Source organism: Accipiter gentilis, chromosome 18 (assembly GCF_929443795.1).
Source record: "Accipiter gentilis chromosome 18, bAccGen1.1, whole genome shotgun sequence".
In the NCBI taxonomy this organism is placed as follows: Eukaryota; Metazoa; Chordata; class Aves; order Accipitriformes; family Accipitridae; genus Astur; species Astur gentilis.
Genome location: NC_064897.1, coordinates 17,265,813 through 17,285,231, shown reverse-complemented (window position 1 = coordinate 17,285,231; position 19,419 = coordinate 17,265,813). Strand labels below are relative to the sequence as shown.

The window sequence follows — 19,419 nt, the reverse complement described above, 5'->3', positions numbered from 1 at the left end:
GCCAGAGAGGCTTTCAACACAGAAGTGTTTCAAAGTTAAAGCAAGACAATGATTAACTACACAGGCATGAAGGGTTTCACTGTTGAATGGGTTCAATTTGAATAAAAAGCTCTGGATTTACTCTGGTGAAGCATGCCCAGGATGTGCTGGATTCTCCTATATTGATTCAGAGATCAAATTGCCTTTCTTTCACTGTAAACACTTATCTGAGTATAGAGTCACTTCTAAACTGTCTGGCAAAGCAATTTTTTTCCTCTTCAGTGCTAGCTTGGTTAGATAGACGTCTGCTCTGTGTCGTCACAGGCAGAGCTGCTCAGCTTTGTGTTCTGTAGCGTCCTTAATAAAATGACTGTGGCACATCTTTGGAAATTCTTGAAACATAAGGATGATGAGCACAGTCTGGTACTTTTAAGACAGGTGAAGGAGGAAATTTAGGCAAGACCTCAGTCAGATTCAAAAACATGGATTTCCACAATGATCAAATATGTAAATACATCTTTCATTATGGTAAATGTCTAAACCCTGAAAATTCTTTTGAAAGTTCTCAGCTTAAAGTCTATAAAAACTTTTTTCTGGAAGTGCAAACACATGCTCTAGATACTCATAGATTGTTCTGATGTGCAGAAAGCAATTCAGGCCAATTCAAGGGACAGGAACTGCAATAAGGAGGTGCTCCTATAGGTGCTGCGTGAAGTTCATGTAAAAATGTGTCCTCTGTACAGGTGAAAAAGAAGGGCAGCCATTTCTGTGTAATTTTATCTGGACAGGTCAGGCTTGAGACCTATGGAAAGAGAGTTACACAGTGAAAAGATGGAATCATGAATGAGGCTTTCCGCCCAGACAGGTAAGTTGTAGGAGAGCAATGGTGTGACTGCTGTCAGTCAAAGTCAGAACTGAGGGAGCATAACCTTGTGAACAGTGAAAGCAAGAGGAAGTCTCAAACCCTGGCTCAAGCCAGTTCATTCAAATGTTGGCAGCCTAACCGTATTGGTAGAAATCACATTGCTGATTAATATAACTGTTAGCAAACCCCACCATATCAGCACAGCTTAACTGGGCAAGAAGGTTCTTTTGCTAATAGTTTGTTAATTGCAGGACCACCCTGATTCCCTGTGATGTTAAACTGCAGCGTTGACAGGGATTTTTCTGGGATAGCTCCACCAGTAATGCCTTTTAGAGCCCAGTCCATTCCTGAGGAGCCAAAAAGGGAAATAATGGGGAACTGTGTCTTCAGAGACTGCCTTTTCCTCTTAGAAACACTTCTGCCTTTGAGCCGTTTTGATTATGAATGTTGAGATGAAGTCATTGTTTGTGCTTCAGAGCATAGCTGAGGTTAGGAAGAGGGGTGTGGAGCCACCAGGGTGGTGAAAGCTAGGGACAGTTGGGTATCTTTGGTATGGAGCTGGTAATTAGTGTTAAAATGAAAATTACACAAGAAGAAAAAAGAGAAGGAGCAAACGGCAGATAATTGAACCTTTGGGGAGCCTTCAGAGAAAGGATGTTGGCACAGAGCTAAAAGTAATTTACAGAACAGAGAAACAGTTGTTAGATAACGAGAAGCAAAAGCATCATAACAAGAAGAGGCAGGGATGCACAGAGACGGAGCTAGAGAGGGGAGCCAGGAGGAACAGGAGATGTGCGTCGTCGTTAAGTGCTGCACTCATATCAAAGGCTGCTTTTATCATGAGGAAACATAGCCAAAAGAGAAAACAAAGAAAGGCCCAAACAAAGCAGAAAACACTCCAGTTGGCTCATCTGGCAAATAGTTTCTTTGAAGCGGGTATTCAGGGTAGGCTAGGAGAGGTGTATCCTGAAGCAAGCAGCGATCTCTCCAATGTTCAAGGATGGTCCGTCAGGGCAGTCAGCAGTGTCAGCTCCCCGTCCGAGTCATCTAAATATGACACAGACCCTATTCCTGCATCACCTGCTTCCAGTTCATTTGCTGCTTCTTTCCCTCATGGGGCTGACCCCAGCGTATGGGACTGTTACGAGCTGTAGTTTCCACTGGTACCGTATGGCACCCAGTGGAGGTGAGAGATGTGGAGGTCTGGGCACACGTGTGTGTGACTGGGGATGAGTGAGATACTGGGAATACAAGACTGTTGGTAGACTTGGGATTTTAAAAACATTCATGTGAAGTGTCTTTAAAACATTACTGTAAGAGGTAATCTTATTCCTGGGCATCAGTGCTTTCTGCAATGAAAGTGGTCCAAAATAAGTTACTTTAAGTACAATGTAGGGCTATTCAAATTCTTCATTCCACTATTTATTACACATCCAGCTTAATTTTGTTCTTTAATATTGTTCTATTATAACTACATTGTAACAGATAGACATCAATGTGTCACACTTCTTTAAGCTTTTTCTCCAGAGACAAGAGCTTTTCTGTATCTTCGTTTATAGCATAGTTCTATCAGGAAAAAAATTTTGTTTCTTTACAAGTCAACAATACTACTGTTAGCCTATAATTTCACTTTTGCCTCCCCTCCATTTTAGTACCATGTTCAGAAGAGAAAAATGTGCTTACTTATTTTAATATTTTAATATGCAGCAAAGTTTCAACAAAGTGCAGTTGTCATTTTTCAGACTTAAGGTTGTTCATTTAAGAAACGCAGCCAAATTCCTGCTGAGAATACATCATTCAATTCTCATTCTTTAAATGGTAAATCAAGTTTAATTTAGATCTGTATTTATTACACATTTTTTCCTAGTATTTTCCTCTCTTTTTTTTTGAACAAAAATGAAAATCTTGGTTTATTTCTTTCATGCTGGAAAAAAACCAAACCAACACACTACCAAAAAACTTCAACAGTAAGTGTCATACCCTTGCATGAGATTTCTGCCTTGAAATGATTAAACTGGCACGCACCTTCAAGTTTTTAATCGTGTGGGTACTGGTGGTGGGTGGGTATTGGCAGCCTTTTCTGTTTGCACCAGAGGAGGTAGCACCATGATTCAAGCTTGGACCGGTGCCACGTGCATCCGTGGCCACTTAGCAAGGTTGGAAGGATGAACGCAGGTGTTGCACCCTCGAAAGCTGCAGAATGGACCTTGTCCCCAGGGAGGCAGGGGAGCCCAAGGACAGAGCTGCTCACTGGCCTCCCCCACTGCAGGAGTTGCTTCCATCTTGAGAAATGTCATGTCTTTCCACCTCCACGGTGAGGTATAAAACTCTCTGGATGCACTTTCCTGAAACAAGACAAATCTCTCCAACACGTTGCTGAGAGGAGATGGTTCTGAAACCTTTGTGAGACGTTCGGAAAAAGGAAACTTACCATCTGTCTGTCCATCCCGATGTGTGACAGGTAACAGCAGGGTCTCTAGGTGTTGCCTGGACGCTGGGAACATGGTGTTCCGCACTTGATGCCAGGGGGTACAGATGCTGCTTCTGCCCCCAACCACTGCAATACTTGGGCTGCTGGCACTCTGTCAATGTCAGCCTGTCCCTGCTGGGACTCACACCGCTCTTCTGTCACCCTCCATGCCGTTTGAAAGGGCTTTGGCACGTTTTCTAAGCCTTTCAGAAGGCTGCTGTGAAAGGAAGATGGACCCTCAAAAAAAGGTCTGTCACCATTGCATGCATTTTAAAAATTAACTTCAGCCTGAGGGTTGCTCTTCGTGGTTGCACAGGGGCTGCGTCTGTGCAGGAGCAGCTCTGCAGCAGCCGAAACATGAAGAGAAATGGTTGGTTCCAACGACCCAACATCGACACCGTACACGTTTGGAAAGAGGTTTTTGTGGACTAGCTCCCCAGCTGGATGCATTATGTGCACCCCAGACAGCGTCGTCCAGTTTAGTTTCACCCAGGAGGAATCCAGTTTGCATCCTTTTAAGCCCGCTTGGTGATGTGAACCAAATCAAGAGCGGGGGGGGGGGGGACACAGCTGGGAGAGTCACTTCAAAAGCGCGCTTGAGATGCGAAGTGAAACACCAAGCGCGCCCAAGGAAGGTCCTGGTCTTCCTGGGGGCCTCCAACGCCCTCCCTCTGGTGGGTCCGAGCGGTGTAACACCGCACCTGATCAGCCGCTTCAGAAGGCAGATTTGGAGACTTCGTGAGCCCTGTTCCTCCTGACTGAGCAAAGCGCTTTGACTTGAACACACTTGTTGCAGCAGGCGAAAGAGGCTTTCAGATGCGTTCAGCTCTGTGTAACTGCGCGAATTTGAACGGCCCCGCTCTCGTCCCGCTTCCCTCGGGGCGGAGGAGTTACTATCTCCCGGCCTCTCTCTCGCCGGAGGGAGCCACCAACGCTCCCCCCGGCACGAAAACCGGCTCCCAGGAGGCTCCGGAGCCTCCTCCGCCCCTGAAGCGGCTCTGCCGTCGCCTTGGCAGGAGCGGAGACCTCAGGCAGCGCTGACCCCGGGGGACCCCCGCGGCCCGGGCGGGGATAGCCCCGGCCCCGCCGCCCGCCAGCCCCCGGCGCGGCCAGGGGGGGCGATGACGGCTGCGGCCCCGCCGGCGCGGAGCCCCCGGCTCGGCCCCCGCGGGGCGGAGGCAGGTGCGGGGGGCGGCGGCAGAGCCCGGCCGGGAGCTGCGCCCGCGGGGGCGCGGCGCCGCCCCGTACCTGGGCCCGCCCCGCGGAGGAGGAGGAGGAGGAGGAGGGGGGTCGGAGGCAGCGGCGCCGGGCCGGTGCGGCGCGGCGGCGGCGGCGGCGGGAGCATGCCCCGGGGCGGCGGCGGCGGGGGCCGGGCGCCCTGAGCGGCGCCATGCGGGGCCGGCTGCTGGCGCGGCTGCGGCGGCGGCGGCGGCTGCTGCGGCTGCTGCTGGCCCTGGGAGCGCTGGCCCTGGGGCTCTGGGCCGCTTACCTGGAGCTGGTGGCGGCGGCGGCGGCGGCCGGCGGCGGGGCTCCCCCGGACCGCAGTGAGTTACCGCGCGGGGCGCCGGGGGAGGGGAAGGCGGGGGGGGGGGGGGGGGGCGCAGCCTCGCAGCCTCGCAGCCCGGCGCCGTCCCGGGCTCCCGCGGGCGCTGCGTGTCCCGCTCGGGAGCCCGGTGCAGTGCCCCCCGCTTCCAGGCCGGCCGGGGAGGAGGGGGTGAGCGCAGCCCGGTGCCGCGGCGGGCGGCAGAGCGCTGCGGGCGATCGGGGAGCGGCTTCCCGGGGAGCCCTCGGGGACGGGGGTGGGTTTTGTTCCCCGGGAAGGAGATGGGGGTCGGGTCGCTGTTCTGCCTTTGGCCTGTCGGGTCTCACCCTCCTCTCTGTCAGGAGACCTGTCAAAACGTGACCTTGCTGGAGTTGAAGAGCCCGGAGCCACGGCGTTGAGGTGGCTCTTGTTCTCGGGGCTCCGGTGCTAACCTGGAAGGCAGCAAAGATGCTTTGAATATTGCTTTGATGAGAGAAGAAGAGAATGCAAAGGAGGAGGGAATGCATACCCTGGAGATGCGCACCACTCGCCTAGTCACGGGTTCATTTTGTGCAAACTTTTAGGAGTACAGCGGGGCTGACACTAAGTGCAGTGAGCTGCTTTTTTTTCCGAAGTAGAGCAAAACAGTTATTTCTATCAGTGTCGTGTGGGTTTTTATGCTTCTCGTCTCTTTTACAGTTACAAGAAAGTTTTGAATGGCCCAAGGTTTTGTAAAAGCCTATGGTGGTGTTGCTGCTCTTTTTAAAATAATCTCAGTGCTTGGTGCCAATCTAATTCAATAGTAGTTTTTCAAGTATATCTGAGCATTTAACTACTAATACTTTTCAGCGTCTTGGTCCCTTCATTACACATTACAAAACCCCTGATTCTTACTCCCAAGAGTCAGGCTTGGTTTCAGTCTTAAAGCCTTAGACTGTGGCTGTGCAAGGAGTTGCGTGAACATCTACTCCCACAAAATCCATTACAGGACTTCAGCTTGTCCATTTGTTCCATATTATATATGACGTTAAGGCTAAAAACACATATTTATTGTTCCAACGGCGTAAGAGATCTGATTTCTTTGGCTCGGATAAATCCTCTAGTTATAATCTGCTTTTTATGCCTGGTGGATTAGTTGGGACATGAGAAGATGGGTTGCACTATGAGTCTACTTCACGTTACATCTTTCATGTAATCTAGCCAAGCCTCTTACTGTACACCGCTTTGCCAATAGCCCCCAAAGATCCTTAGAAGAGACTGTAGAGGTATGTAGAGGACTTCAGCGGTGCAGCAAGGGAGAAAACAAACTGCTTGGAGGTATTTAAAATAGTGGTTATAAGGAGAGGTGGGCTGAGTCAGGTATCTGGAGCCGTACAGCTGACGGTCATGTCGCTGATAGCAATGCAAAGGGAGAGGGAGGGGATGGGAGAAGCAGGCAGAGAGTGTAATGACAGAAGAGATGTGCAGGAGCAAACAACTTTTATGAATTGGGTTCTTCCTCTTTGCTTTTAGACAGGGTTATTTTTACATCTCTGTTACAAAAGTCATTCTGTTTTAAGACTGAAACTGGAAACAGTGACATGACTACAGTCGCTACCAACCAAAACAGAAGATGAGGAAAATTAATTACATTATATTGAAGTTCAATTATATAAAAGTTCGGATTCTCCCAAATCCACCAGAGACGTTGCCGCTCATTGCATGCGGAAGACATTTAAACGCTGCTGGAAAGGGTGGGAGGGTGAAATCCTCCAGCAGGCAGCTCCTCATGGCTCTGCAGCATCACGGAGGGAGAGCAGCTGTGCCTGGAGAGCCGGGGCCCTGCAGGCGCGCTAGGCACCGGGCGTCATGTTTTCCTAGCCTTGTGGCCGGGATCCTGGAACCTGCTAACAGGAGGTAGGTTAATCTGTGACCCTCCCCACCCTTCCTCTTGCCCCAGTACCTCTAAAAGTATGTTTTGTTTTAAGAGAAATCAGAAGTCAGAGTGAAAGACAAATAGTATTTGTTTTCTTTTGGCTGTTAAAACTAAGTAATGTTTGCTTCTCTGAAGACTGGGGCGGCTGCGTTTGTGACTCCACGTGGTGACTTTCCAGAGATCCCAGGGAGCTGGTGTAGGAGGGAGTGACTCTCAGAGCAATTAATACTTTTCCCCTCTCATTTCTGCATTGTTTTCTGTTGCATGTCCCAGGTGGGAGCCCTACTGTAAGTCACGCCTGGGACCAACCAAGATCTACCACCTCAACTTATCTGATGCAACAGCCTCCCCAGTTATTAATGACAAAATACAAAGGCTGTTTATTGGGTAATTTTTCTAGGCAAAAGGCTAAGAGGCTGCCTCCATTGGGGCCAGAAAGCTGAAGAGATGCTGGGCTTGGAAGATCTGCAGGACATCACTGTTTCCACCTCCTAGGCCTGTAACAGAGTTTCTTCTTGCGTCCCTAAAAGGCCTTGCAGAACAGCCTGTGTATAGAAAGCCAAGTATGTTTTCTCTTTCCAGAGAGAGGTAAGCCCTCCTCTTGCAAGGCTGTAAGGAGTCACAGAAAATATTCCCTTTCCTCTTAGCCACGCATGGGATGGAGCACAAGCCACTGTGATGCCCCGACGCCGCCCCTGCTCCCAGGTCAGCGCCTTAGAGCAAGTCTTCAGGCATGGTGGATCCTCCCCAGCTTTATGCTCCTCTCCTCCTCTTCCCCCACCAGATCAGTTTCTGGTGGAGGAAGTAAAGGTCAGATGGCCTGGGTGTGAGCGTTTGAGTAAGCAATGCTTAAAAATTGAGGCCCTGACTGTCCTCCCTTGGTATATATGCAGCTCTGCTATGCAACAAAGTTAATCATATAAGTGAGTGAGTTTGGATGAAAGAGAATAAAGGGCCTAGGAGAATATGCTGTAATCATCAGTACGCATTGGCTTCCATGGCACAGCATCACTGTACGCTGGGAGAGGCTTTGGCTGTGAGGTTCATTTTGCTGTAATGTTAAAGTCAAAGGTTGAGGGACCAGCCTGAGGTGCAGAATTCATGCTCAGTATACCCCATGGGTTGGGATTCACGCTTGCCTAAGTCGATCTGGGCCCTTTTCTAGCTGCCAGGGAGGTTTGGGATGGGCTGGACAGGGATGGATGATAGTATCGGCTCTCATGAGTGGTAGCTTTCCTTTGAAGGTGATACTGAAATGAGCAGTCAGTCTGGTGGAAAAAAAAAATATTTTTTTTCTTGTGATGTGGCTGCATCAAGGTATTCCTACATATTCTTCCCAGAGAGCCTTATTGGCAGGACTGTTGTCTCTCATGAGCAGGAGGGTGTTTCTGTTCCTGTTGTTGTTGTGGGGCTTGCCTCCTTTTTTCCTTTTTTCCTTTTTTCCTTTTTTCCTTTTTTCCTTTTTTCCTTTTTTCCTTTTTTCCTTTTTTCCTCTGGTCTGCTGCCCAATAGGTATTTATAGAAATCTTAAACATATTTACAGCTGACTGAAGAAAAACAAGCAGGCTGATGTGAGTTGAAGATGGGTACAACTCTTCTCACATGAAATGTGGCCTGTTGTCATCCAAAACAAGTTGTAACAGGCAGGACACTGCCTCCCTGCCAAGAAACTCGAGGAGCTGGAGACAGTCTGTTTACTCCTGCTGCTGACAGGCACTAACCTCTGTGGAGTGGGCTCTCCAGTAGGAATGTTTTTCTCATCTTTACTAGCTTGCTACACAGCACACTTTGCTCCCGCAAGTGAATGCTGGAGTCAGGAAACTTTCTTATTTCAGGGGTGAATGAGGTGTTGGGGAGGAGAAAATACCAGTTAAAGCACAGAGCAGCCAGGTCTGGAGAGTGACTCCTGCACCCTGCCTTTACTCCTGTAATGCTGTTGGCTTGGCAGAACAGCTGGAATAGGCAAGGGCAGGGACAAGTCTTCCTCAGGGAAGATCCCATACCCCAAGACACTGCCTCTTCCCAGAGCTGCTGCGATGCTCTGTTTGGATGGAAAGGCTGGTGGGTCGGGGACCTCCTGCTACTTCTGTTTTTCTCTTCTATGCCCAGCAGTGCCTCATCTCACCCACCCATGCAGAAAGGTATGACTGAGGAAGCAAGGCTGGCATCAGCGAGCTGTGCTCGCAGGCAAGGAGGATGTGCAATGATCCCCCTTTGCTTTAAAACCTTGTGTCAACATAGTAAAAGCAAATCCTGATCCCTGAAGAAACTTGGAGGTGAGGTCGTTCCCAGCCGTTGCTGTGCAGACTTTTTCTGCTCCTAGGACCATGGTACCTCAGGAGGCTATAAATCACTTGCACTGATTTCCTTTATTGCAGGTGTGAGCGTCACACTGGGCCAGGCACAAGCAGGTTGTGTAGGATTAGATTAGATTGCTGGGAGGTGTAGCTTGTAGGAAAAAGGGATCGGGGGGCCCTTCTTTAACCTTCCTCTCCTGGCTGCTTCAACCTACCCCTGTTCCTCCACATTTTATTGTTGCGTGTAAATAACACTGGGAGTGTGTTATCTTCCTATCTTGGATTGTGACAAGTGGTTTCTGTCTCACTTCTAGTGTCTCAGATTGCTGCTTTTCTAACTCAGTAGTGTGTAGTCCTACTCTCTGAAGTGGGAAATAGGAGGGGTTCAGAAGAAACAGTGGAGATATGCAAATAAAAAAGTCCTTGTGGCAAGAATTCCACCTCTCCAGTATGTACATCTTCAGTGTTCCTTTCCTTCCCCAGAAAATTGGTTTCTTACCCCCCCCCCCCCCCGGTGAGCTCTCTGATGTTCAGGCATCCAGGCTACTACAAAGCCATGCAAGTTGCTTAAAAACTGACCTTATTTCTGGGTGACAGGGGGATCCCAACACCTAACTGTACTGGGGGCTGAAATAAGCCTAAATGGGAATAAGGGGAAGAACACCCCATTGTGACTGGCCCAGAGGCTCCATGCATCCTTGGCACAGACTTTCTCAGGAGAGGGTATTTCAAAGACCCAAAAGGGTGCTGGTGGGCCTTTGGTATAGCTGCCTTGGAGATGGAGGAAATGAAACAGCTGTCTGCCTTGCCCGTTCTTGTGGGGTTGCTGAGGGTTGGAGAACAGCAGGTGCCAATTGCTACCACAGTGGTGCACCGGCTGCAATATCGCACCGACTGAGACTCCCTGATTCCCATCCATATGCTGATTCATCGACTGGTGTGAATGGGCAGGTTCACGTGTTTGTATGAGAAAAGTATCTGGCAGAAATCTGAAGCTGCTCGTTTAATGTAATGCACCAACTTCCTTCTCTAGCCTCCCTGCCCAGGCACCCTCAGAAGCACCTATGCATACCGGTAAGCACACCCACATATGCAGGTTCATTCACATGCACACGGGCTGACTTTTGCAATCGCTCACACGCAAGGTTACTTGCCTGTACGTGCACAGTATCGCTCTTTTGCATAGCTAATTGCAGCAAAGGTTACTGAGTGCCCATGGGGAGAGATTGGACCCTGTAGCTCTCCAGTGGTGGCTGAAGTACTATTTCCTCTCTGTGGAAACTGTTAACCCAGAGGAAAAATTAAACTAGGTATCACCCCCAAAGCACCTCATCCTGACTGAAGAAAAGTGTTGACAGCAGGGAAGCATCTATATCATGAAGTTTGCATATGAAACTTCTGTGCTTTTGAAGACACTAGTGAGACCTTCATTCACAGGGATCTGTGCCAAGCAACACCATTCCCCAAAGTACATCGTGGGCTGCTGTAGCTGTGGGGAGAAGGATGGGCACTGCAGGTGGGGCAGATTTTTCACATTCAGGTGGTCAGTTCAGTCTCCCTGGAGGATGATCAGAAGCGCTGTCACGTCTTGCTTTGCACTGGTGTATGTAAAGTGGAGTCAACATCCCCAGGCCTGTATTCACAGCATAGACTGCTATCACAGCAGAGAAGCCAGGGCCACTGAGAGCAATCTGGATCATACTCTAGCTTGGTTCATTGACACAGCAGCCAGGGGATGCCTGGACCTCATGCTAGCTATGCCATACTTGTTCTGGGCCGGTGTGTCCTTTCACTGCTGCTGGGACACGTACTGCAGGTAATTTGTGAACCTGGCTTTTTTCACTTGAAGTCAGGTAGGAATTTGACTCTTAAATAACCTTTTTGTGAAGCAGCACTGAGTGCCTGGGTCCTTGTGCACCAAATGAGAATCGTGAGTGTTTGTTTTCTTGGAACCTGGCCCACAGTTGGTCTGGCCCCAGAAGATCCCCAAATCATTTGCAAAGATTACATATTATCATTATAAATAAGCTCTTGTGACATCCCTTTATGTACACATCATCTGTGACAGATTTGTGTAGTGGTGTGCCAGCACAGCACGTGTTCCTGCAGCACACCTTCCTCTCTTGAGTCAGATCTGATGACTTGGATCTCTCAGAGTGGGGCGCCCTCCTGTGCATCTCCTCCACGCTGTGGGGTTGGCAGAAGAATGCTATTGTCTTCTGGAGATGCGTTTCTGCGTATCGTATAGTAACATGAAGGCTCTGCCTTCTCTTGCCTGCAAGCTCAGGCAGATGTGAAGGAAGAGCGGCGCTGGGATAGATGATGGATGTCGTCTTTCATCTTGCAGTCTAGAATTACCAACATCTGCAATATGGTAAAAGGCAGGATGTTGTCCTGAAGGCAGAGGTTGCCTTGTAGGTCGTGGCAGTGGGGAACGGAGTGATGATGGGGTTCTTTCTCCAGTGCTTACAACAATAGCCTCGAGAATTGATGGGGTTATATATTTTGTTGTACTTTGAGTTTCCCTTCCCTATTTGTCTTGCTGTGCATTAGTGTTCCCTTTTCCAGTCACTTCCCAATGCAATTGCTTTTTTCAGGCTTGCAATAATAGCTGAGAAGGGCTTTCCAGAAAAGCAAAAAAGCTGTCTTAGATGTGGTGTGAGATTAAGAAAGATTCATGTAATGCCTTGGGTGGAAACAGATATGAACCTGGTCCTTAGATACTTATGCTTTTCGTGATGTTAGAAATTCATGGTATGTGTAATTAGCCAAACCAAAATGCACTGGCATCTTGACCAGAGCTCCTCTGTACTTCTGTTTTCCTGAGAAGACTTTCCCACACCAAAGCACAAAGGCTTTCATATTCCTGATCTGGAGAGAGTCCCCTACACTTTGAGATGCTAAGATGGTCTGGGGCAATGTTGCTGTTAAGTAAATCAACCTTCTCCAAAGACATCTCAGAACAATAATTCATGTTGGCGTAATAAGGAATTTAAATCAACTACACAGAATAATGAGATTCAATTAGTCTTTGAGATGCTGGATCATTTCAGACAATCCAAAGATTATCAGGTGGACCTGTGAGTCCCCCTGAAGCATTAGTGCCCCTCTCAAAAGGTCACTAATTCTAATTTTATCATTTCCTAAGGGTTAGTTATATCAGCGTTCTGTGACTATTTCCCATTTGAGATTATTTTGAGGGGAAGAGACGTCAATGTGGCTTCTTATCCCCCTTGTTTTTAGAAGTTGGAAAAGCTATTACCTATTACTTTACATTGTAGGTCTATCTGATACCCTTATGTGGCAACAGTATTGCATCTTGTACAATTCTTGCTTTTCTGTGTCACCGTTTTCCATCAGAGATGCAAATGGTAAGTCCCAGACCTTTGCATCATCCATGGGGGTTTTCTTCCTTCCTGGTTTCCATCTTGGTGACCTTGATGTTGATTTCAGACAGGCTAAATATTCTTGGATTTTTTTCCCAGTCAAGCCAATATGAGCAATTGACAGCCAGTGCTACTAAGTAATGTAAAAAAATGAGCCCACATCACAGACTTGACTATGGGGCCTTCCATAACAGGCAAGTTTTATCTTTTTAACTTTCTTTTCCACTAGTCCTCTGGACTGTGAGTATTATGAACTAGTAGGCTTACATGGAAGCCCATGTGTCACTGAAATTCTGTAAATTCACACACACTAAACAGTAGTTCATTGTCAGATGCTGTTATATCCCGTTTACCAGTAAAAATATTTGATCTGCATCATCACCTGTTAGGCTGCAGAATTGCCTAGTAGAGCTGTCTTGAAGTGAGGACAATCTACGTTAATGGTATGTGTATTTTTTCCTGGCATTCTAAATAAATCTGTTTCTGCCTTGCTTCAAGAGGCCACTTATTTCCATGTTATTAGTGTGAGCTGTTTGACTTGGCCCGTATATTTGCTGTTGGCAACTCCGACAGCTTCCTCCGTGCTGCTGTTCATTTCAGCCTGGTTAAGATATCTCCAGCCCTTCTCGTAAATACTCCACTTCCTAAATTAGTTTTATTTATATTTTGTAATGTTATTTTCTGTAAAATTGCAGTACTCATGTCTGGGTGCTGTTAACCCCATCAAAGCTGCAGAACAATACTTATAATGGAAAGAGAATATCCTGTCCAGACCACTCTGTACTAATAGCCTCAATTACCTGCTGCAGCAGCTTGCTCAGCATTAGCTGGCACAGTCCATGTTTTGTTGTAAGCAGGCCAGTTGGGTTTTATTTGTTTTCAATTAAAAATGCAAAATAAACCTACCATCTGCCAAAACCAAGTTTTCCTATCAAACCTGACTGAAGTGTAGTTTCCAGAGGTGTACCTTGAAAATAAATTGTCTGCCTAAGATAAGGACTAAATATAAGAAGTCTCATTTTGCAGTTGCTATGTCTTGAAAACATCAATGCATGCCTATTTCAGAGCAAATCTTGTGAACGGCAATTATGACCCATAGTCTGTACTCTCATACCAATGGGAGGGAGTAATAGCATCTACTTAGAAATTCAAAATAACACCCAAGCCAAGGTGTTAAGAATGAACACATTATTAAAGTCTTTCCCAGGTCATATGTCAACCCTATCTTACTAGGAAAAAAAAAAAAAAAGCAGTGAGAAAGTTTGTCCTTAAAACTAGAGATCGGAGCAAAGGTGGACCTTGGAGTGGAAAGAAACCCCGCCACCTCCAGGCCCCACGGACCTCCCTCACTACCCTTGGACAGACCCCTCGCATTGTGCTGACACCGTGGCCCCGGGGACGCTGGGCTCTCCCCTCTCCCCCGGGGCTCCGTGCAGGGGAGATGGCACCTCTCCAGGGGCAGGGCCGGGGGAAAGGAGGGCCCGTGCAACACTTGGCAATCAACGGTGGCGTTATGGGGCGCTGGGAGACCTTGCGCCGTTGTGGCTTGGAACGCTGTGGCCACCATCTCATCCAGGGGACCCTGGGCACAGGATGAGGAGGGTGCTGGAGCCTAGGGCGCATGGTGGGAGGTGGAGGGCAGTCCCTGTGCCCAAGGGGCAGCAGAATGGCTCAGGGGAGCGATCCCCAGGAAGGGGGCCCTTAGCCCCCCTGACCTTTCGCCTCCTCTCACAGTAGGACATGCTTCAGGCCACAGGCCCCCCAGCTCCCAGCACAGCTATCTCTGGCTACACGCATTGCCATCACAGTGGCCTCCTGATGTCACGAGCCATCTCGTTGCCTTCTGTTCTGGGCCCTAGAAATACAGGGACCCTGGCCACTGGCCCGCAATTCGCTGAGGCCCTTGGTTTCCAAGGCTGATTGAAAGAAGGAGGTCCCACGGCAGCAAGGCAAGTGGCTGCCCACTTTTGTGTGGGAAGGCAGATAGGCAGCTGCGGGAGACGCGGAGGAAGAGGAGACAGTGTCGGAGGGGGGACGCCATCAGCCACATGATAGTGATGGCCATCGCTCGTGTGGCTGATGGTTTGGAGCCCACAGAGGTGGATCCACCCAAAGATCCAGAAGAACTGATGGAAGTGGATCTGCCCCCAGCATGGCTCACCTGGCACCGCTACGCTGTCCCAGGGCTCCCCTCCATGACACCATGGCAGCAGTGTTGCAGGAACACCCAGCCAGCGCCCTACCGTGGGCCCAGCCTCCATGCCTGGCCATCCTGCGGGCTCACCTGTTCCATTTCCTGGCATCAACAATTATTTTGTTGATTGCCACGGGTTATGTGAGCCCTCCTTTACCATCCCCGACCCCTCCTGAAGGGGTGCCATCTCTTCTGCTCTGAGCCTGGAGGAAAGGGGACAAGACAACCTGGCTTCTGCCAGGCTGCTGCGCTGGAGCGACACGAGTCATCCCTCGGAGGACCACCGAGGTCCCTGGGGCCTGGGCGTGGGGTTTCTTCAGTCTGAGGATGAGAAGGCTGCCTGATGGGTGGCTGAAAATGAAGCCAGACCCTCCATGGCAGTGCCCGAAGAATAGCAACAGATCAAGCAAAGAAGTTAGAGGGAAGGCTGTTCCTATGGAGGAGACTGCGGTTCTGCCAGGAAGAAGTGCTGGCCTTCAGCATTAAGGTTCCTTCTAGCTGCTTCATTAGGAGATCTTTTCAAGATCGGCAATAAACAATTAAAAAACTAACCGCAAAACAAGAAAGAGAGCAGTAAAAATGCCTTTGTGCTCTCCTATTTGGTACTTTGGTGACTGCATCTGGACTCCTCCGTCCCCTCCCTAGTTCAGGAAAGATGCTGGTGCGTGGTGTGGGCCCAGCCCAGGGCCTTCGAGATGGTGAGGGGCCAGGGCACATGAGGGCAGGCTGAGGGAACCATCTCTGGTCGTGCAGGTGGTGAGACACTGGAACAGGTTGCCTGGAGAAGTTGTGGATGCTCCATCCCTGGAATATTCAAGGCTACATTGGAGGGGCCTATGAGCAACCTGATCTAGTGACAGATGTCCCTGCCCATGGTGGGGGGGGTTGGACTAGGTGATCTTTAAAGGTCCCTTCCCACCCAAACCATTCTATGAGTCTCTGAGACAGGCAACAGTATAATATGCTGCTGCGCCCAGTTGCCCAGCAATTTTGTGCCCTGTGCTAGCAAGTGTCTGCAATCACCATCTCTCTCTTTGGCTTATATTCAGTTTGTAAAACAGGTGTGTACAGCAAAACCAGCCACAGTGTCAGCTGTGGATCGCTGAATTTGCTGCTTCTTTGCAAAATACCAAGCCCACATATTTTCTTTTTCAGTTTCTTAGCTGAAACTCAAGCCCATCCCTGTAGGATGCTTTAGCTCTGAAGGACGTTTTTTCAAGCATTTATAATTTGTCTGATATAAGTCACTATTCCAAGAGCCATTGTGTCCCTTCCTACTGATTTTGAGACAGCCACCCTGACAGCAGCCTAGGTGTTACTGTTGCCAACCACTTCACCTTTCAATTTTTATTTTTCTTTTTGCCACATAGGTTATATAGACCCTTTTGCTTAAACCCAGCAGGTCTAGCTTTTCTCAAGCCTCCAGTGATGATCCTCTAGGACTGTCCCCCTGCCCTGAGTAAACATCTGCATGGATCTAAGTTCATATGCATCCTAGAAAGAGCTTCAGTGCCAAACACAGCCCAAATGCTGGTCTGTGGAAAAAGGTTTTGCCAAGTTGACACTTAGTTTGTCTCCACACGCTGGCCAGATCACCCACTGCAAGCACCTCAAGACCCAGAAGTGGTTCGATACCATCATTCTTCTCTCCCCTCACAGATAGGGGCAAAACCCTCTATATAAAGGTGTTTAATTCTTCAGGGCCTAAGCAATCAGGTTTGTGGCAGGGGTTGCTTCATCACCTCTTTCTGCCCAGGCACCTGGGCTGTTCCCACTCTGTCACTGATTCCCAGGGCTGTTGCCAGTCCAGCTTTTTTTGCAGCCGCTTCCTCAGGGCAGGAAGAGCTTTGTAAGGTGTGTGAGTTGAAGGACAGTTGTAGTGCTCTGGATTGTGCTATGTTGGGAGCTTATTTATCCTTGGATGGCTGTATTCTAATTCTGTCTCTGCTGTTTTGGTCTCCTGCCTCTTCAGGGAATTGGATGCACTTTGTGAGACCAGGGTTTGACAGACTTTAACCTTGGTAATGGGTGTTTTCCTTTCCCCGTAGTTACTGGCTGTAGCTGATTATGTGTATTTACTTGTTTGTGTTGTTCACCTGCTCCAGTAGTGGAGCTAAGATCGCCAGCATTCGGTCTGAATTTAATTTGCTTTTCCTGCCAGTGCCTTTTCATTCATTGGCAATTTCTCTGTTGCCAGCATGGTGCTGCTCACCTGTGCTTGGTCTGCAGCTAATAAATGGCTCCACCTTCCATATTGTTTTCCCCTCTCACTAAGCCCTTATTTTCATCCCTGCTGCTCCTCTGAAGAAGTCCTGATGAGGCTAATGTTGCCACCACCCTGTAGTTTTGCTCTGCGTTTGTGATTCCTCTGAACACGCTGCTGTTTCTTGCAGGTCTTGCAAGGTATTTCCACGTGCATCTCACTGACTCGCACTACTTGCTGCAGTGGGGAAGAGGGTCTTTTGTGTGTGCTGGTGGTGCAGGGGAGGATGCAGTCCCTCTTTGAACTCCAACTGTCCCTCGCCTCAGTCTGGCTAGTATTATTTCAGTTTGTCTGTACTGTCTGATCGCTGTCTGCATTCCATCAGCTCCAGCCATGTGGCCAATTTCCTTTGCATCGCAAATTGTAATTGCTTTGCCAATTAACTCTGGGTCTTCCAGTACTCTCTCTTGATTGCTTTGTCCCAAAACCCTGTGCTTCACAAATGGCATGATTAGTTGGGTTTTTTCCTAAACTTAGATCCTTTGTAAATTCTGTTTTCACCTTTTTCTTGTAACTCTGTGTTCGAATTAGATATCTGACATGGGTACATCAAGGAGAGGAAAGAAATATTTCAGCAAGTCTTGCAGCTCATGCAGAAGTAGAGGAAGAAAAAGTGAAAGACAAGACAAGCAGGAGAGAAGAGGTAGCATTTGGGAATAGAGATGACTGGGATTATTTAACAAAAGTAAGAAGCAGCCAAAAATGGGGCATAGTAAGATGAGTGTCAGAGCAGAGTAATCAGAAAATGCCAATGGCCACTAAAAAGTTGTAAGGGGGAAGGAGCAGAAGGCTAAATTAGAAGCAAATACTTGGCATTTCAGTGGAGCAAAGAAGCTGGAATCGAGACTCTTGGGTGCAGAGATCAAAAAGAGGAGATGTAGAAAGGAGTCGGAGGCCACAGAGTAAAACCACTGACTCAGTTTTAAAAGGAGTGGAAGAAAATGCAGGGATAATAATTACAGAAGCTGGTGGGGACCATAAGCAGCTCTACTGAGATGGTTAAGAATGTAATTGGTGTCATAAGGGTGTTTGGTGCCTTGTAAGTTAGTACCATGGTGGCTTCTTACTGTAGTCGGTGTCTGCCAAGACATCTGGTTTCCCTGTGTAGAGCGTTGTGCTCAGTGCTGCAGCTGCTCCACTTGATTTGCAGAGTGTGGTTACCTGTTTTGTCCTGGGTGTCTAGCAAACACTCAGCACTTTGCCAGTTGTTTCTGTAGAAAAAAGATTTGCTAATGTAGTCGGCAATTTTTCACGTGTCTCAATTTACGAAAGATGTAAAGTCCCTTTTCTCTAGGTACAGTGACAATCAAAGAAAAGATGCTTGGTTTGTGCATAGTCCTATGGTCTATGGTTGGGTAGCATTTAATCCAGAAACTCTCTGGATTTGCTGAGGTTCATGCTACCTCTGTTCCTTTCATAATCCTTGGGCCCCCCTTTCTGTCTTTCTTTCCATGCCCTTTTGGGATTTTTCCCTTACACAGAGGGGCAGGCGTTGTTTGCTGGAACCAGCGCAAGTTTGCATCCAGGCACAGAGGAAAACTTGTCCCACTCGACTCCTACCCCAAGCACTGACTCCCACAGCACAGACTGTGATGTTACAGCTATCAGCCTCAGCAGTGAGGGCATCCCGCCCCCAGGTAACCATTTTGTAGTAGGCAGCGTGGTGGAGAAAGGACCGTTAAAGTAAGGGGCTGGACCAGGCTCTTGTATAAGCCATATATGCAAGTGGTGCTTGCTCAGCACGGCATACTGGAGTCCAAGGTGCACCAGCTCCAGATCTGTCCAAAAATATGTAAAACACATGGGATCCTATTGTGAGTTTGTAGCCTAAATTATCCCTCTGGGCAGAAAGTGAGTCCTGCAAGCACTGCCCAGGTCTAGGAGCAGATCCTTTTGGGAGCTGCAATTTGTCCTTGCTCTGTCTCTGGGCGATGAGGGAGGGATTTGCTTCAGCCCAAGCCGGGGTTGCTCCCCACTGGTGTATATTTAGCTGGCAGTGTGTGGCCATGTGGGCCATTTGAAGGCAGTGTCTCCCAGCTCTCACCTCGGTGCTGCCCAGCTTTCCATAGCGGTTGAGCTGCTGCTGCCTGGGTGGAGAGCTGGAGGCTAAAATTAGCAGGGAGCTCTTCTCTTGCCAAATGCTGCGTCTGACCCAGCCGAGCCTGGCAAAGGGGGGAGGAAAATGGTCTTAAATCTCTCCATGCAGAGCACCCAGCATGCCTGCCAGCTTCTCGGGGGCTCATTGTGAGGGGTGGGGATGCCCCCCTGGGGGGTGCTTGGGGGGATGCTGAAGCAGCAGGGAGAGTAAGACATTGCCAGGATGGTCTCAGGACACGTTAGGAAATCCTGATTCTCAGAGCTCCGTTTCCTTCTCCGCCTCCCTTTGAATATCATATGAACAGTCAGGGAGGCCAATTCGTGCTCCTGGATGTCTTAAGAGCTGTAGGCGTCTCCCCGCTTAGGGAGAGGTTTTCTGGGCTGATGTGGGGTTTGGCTGCCATAAGAAAACTAGTGTATATTCACTGCTC

General features: G+C 48.7%; 1 protein-coding gene across 1 annotated transcript in view; it reads left to right on the top strand.

Annotated features, from left to right (window-relative positions):
* Positions 1-4,690: 4,690 nt before the first annotated feature.
* The window catches only part of B4GALNT3 (beta-1,4-N-acetyl-galactosaminyltransferase 3), a 72,095-nt gene continuing 57,366 nt past the window's right edge, over positions 4,691-19,419 (top strand). Inside the window, exon 1 of the mRNA XM_049822654.1 lies at positions 4,691-4,858. Within this exon, the coding sequence (XP_049678611.1) occupies positions 4,705-4,858 (154 nt within the window). The 5' untranslated portion in view covers positions 4,691-4,704. The remainder of the gene's footprint in view (positions 4,859-19,419) is intronic.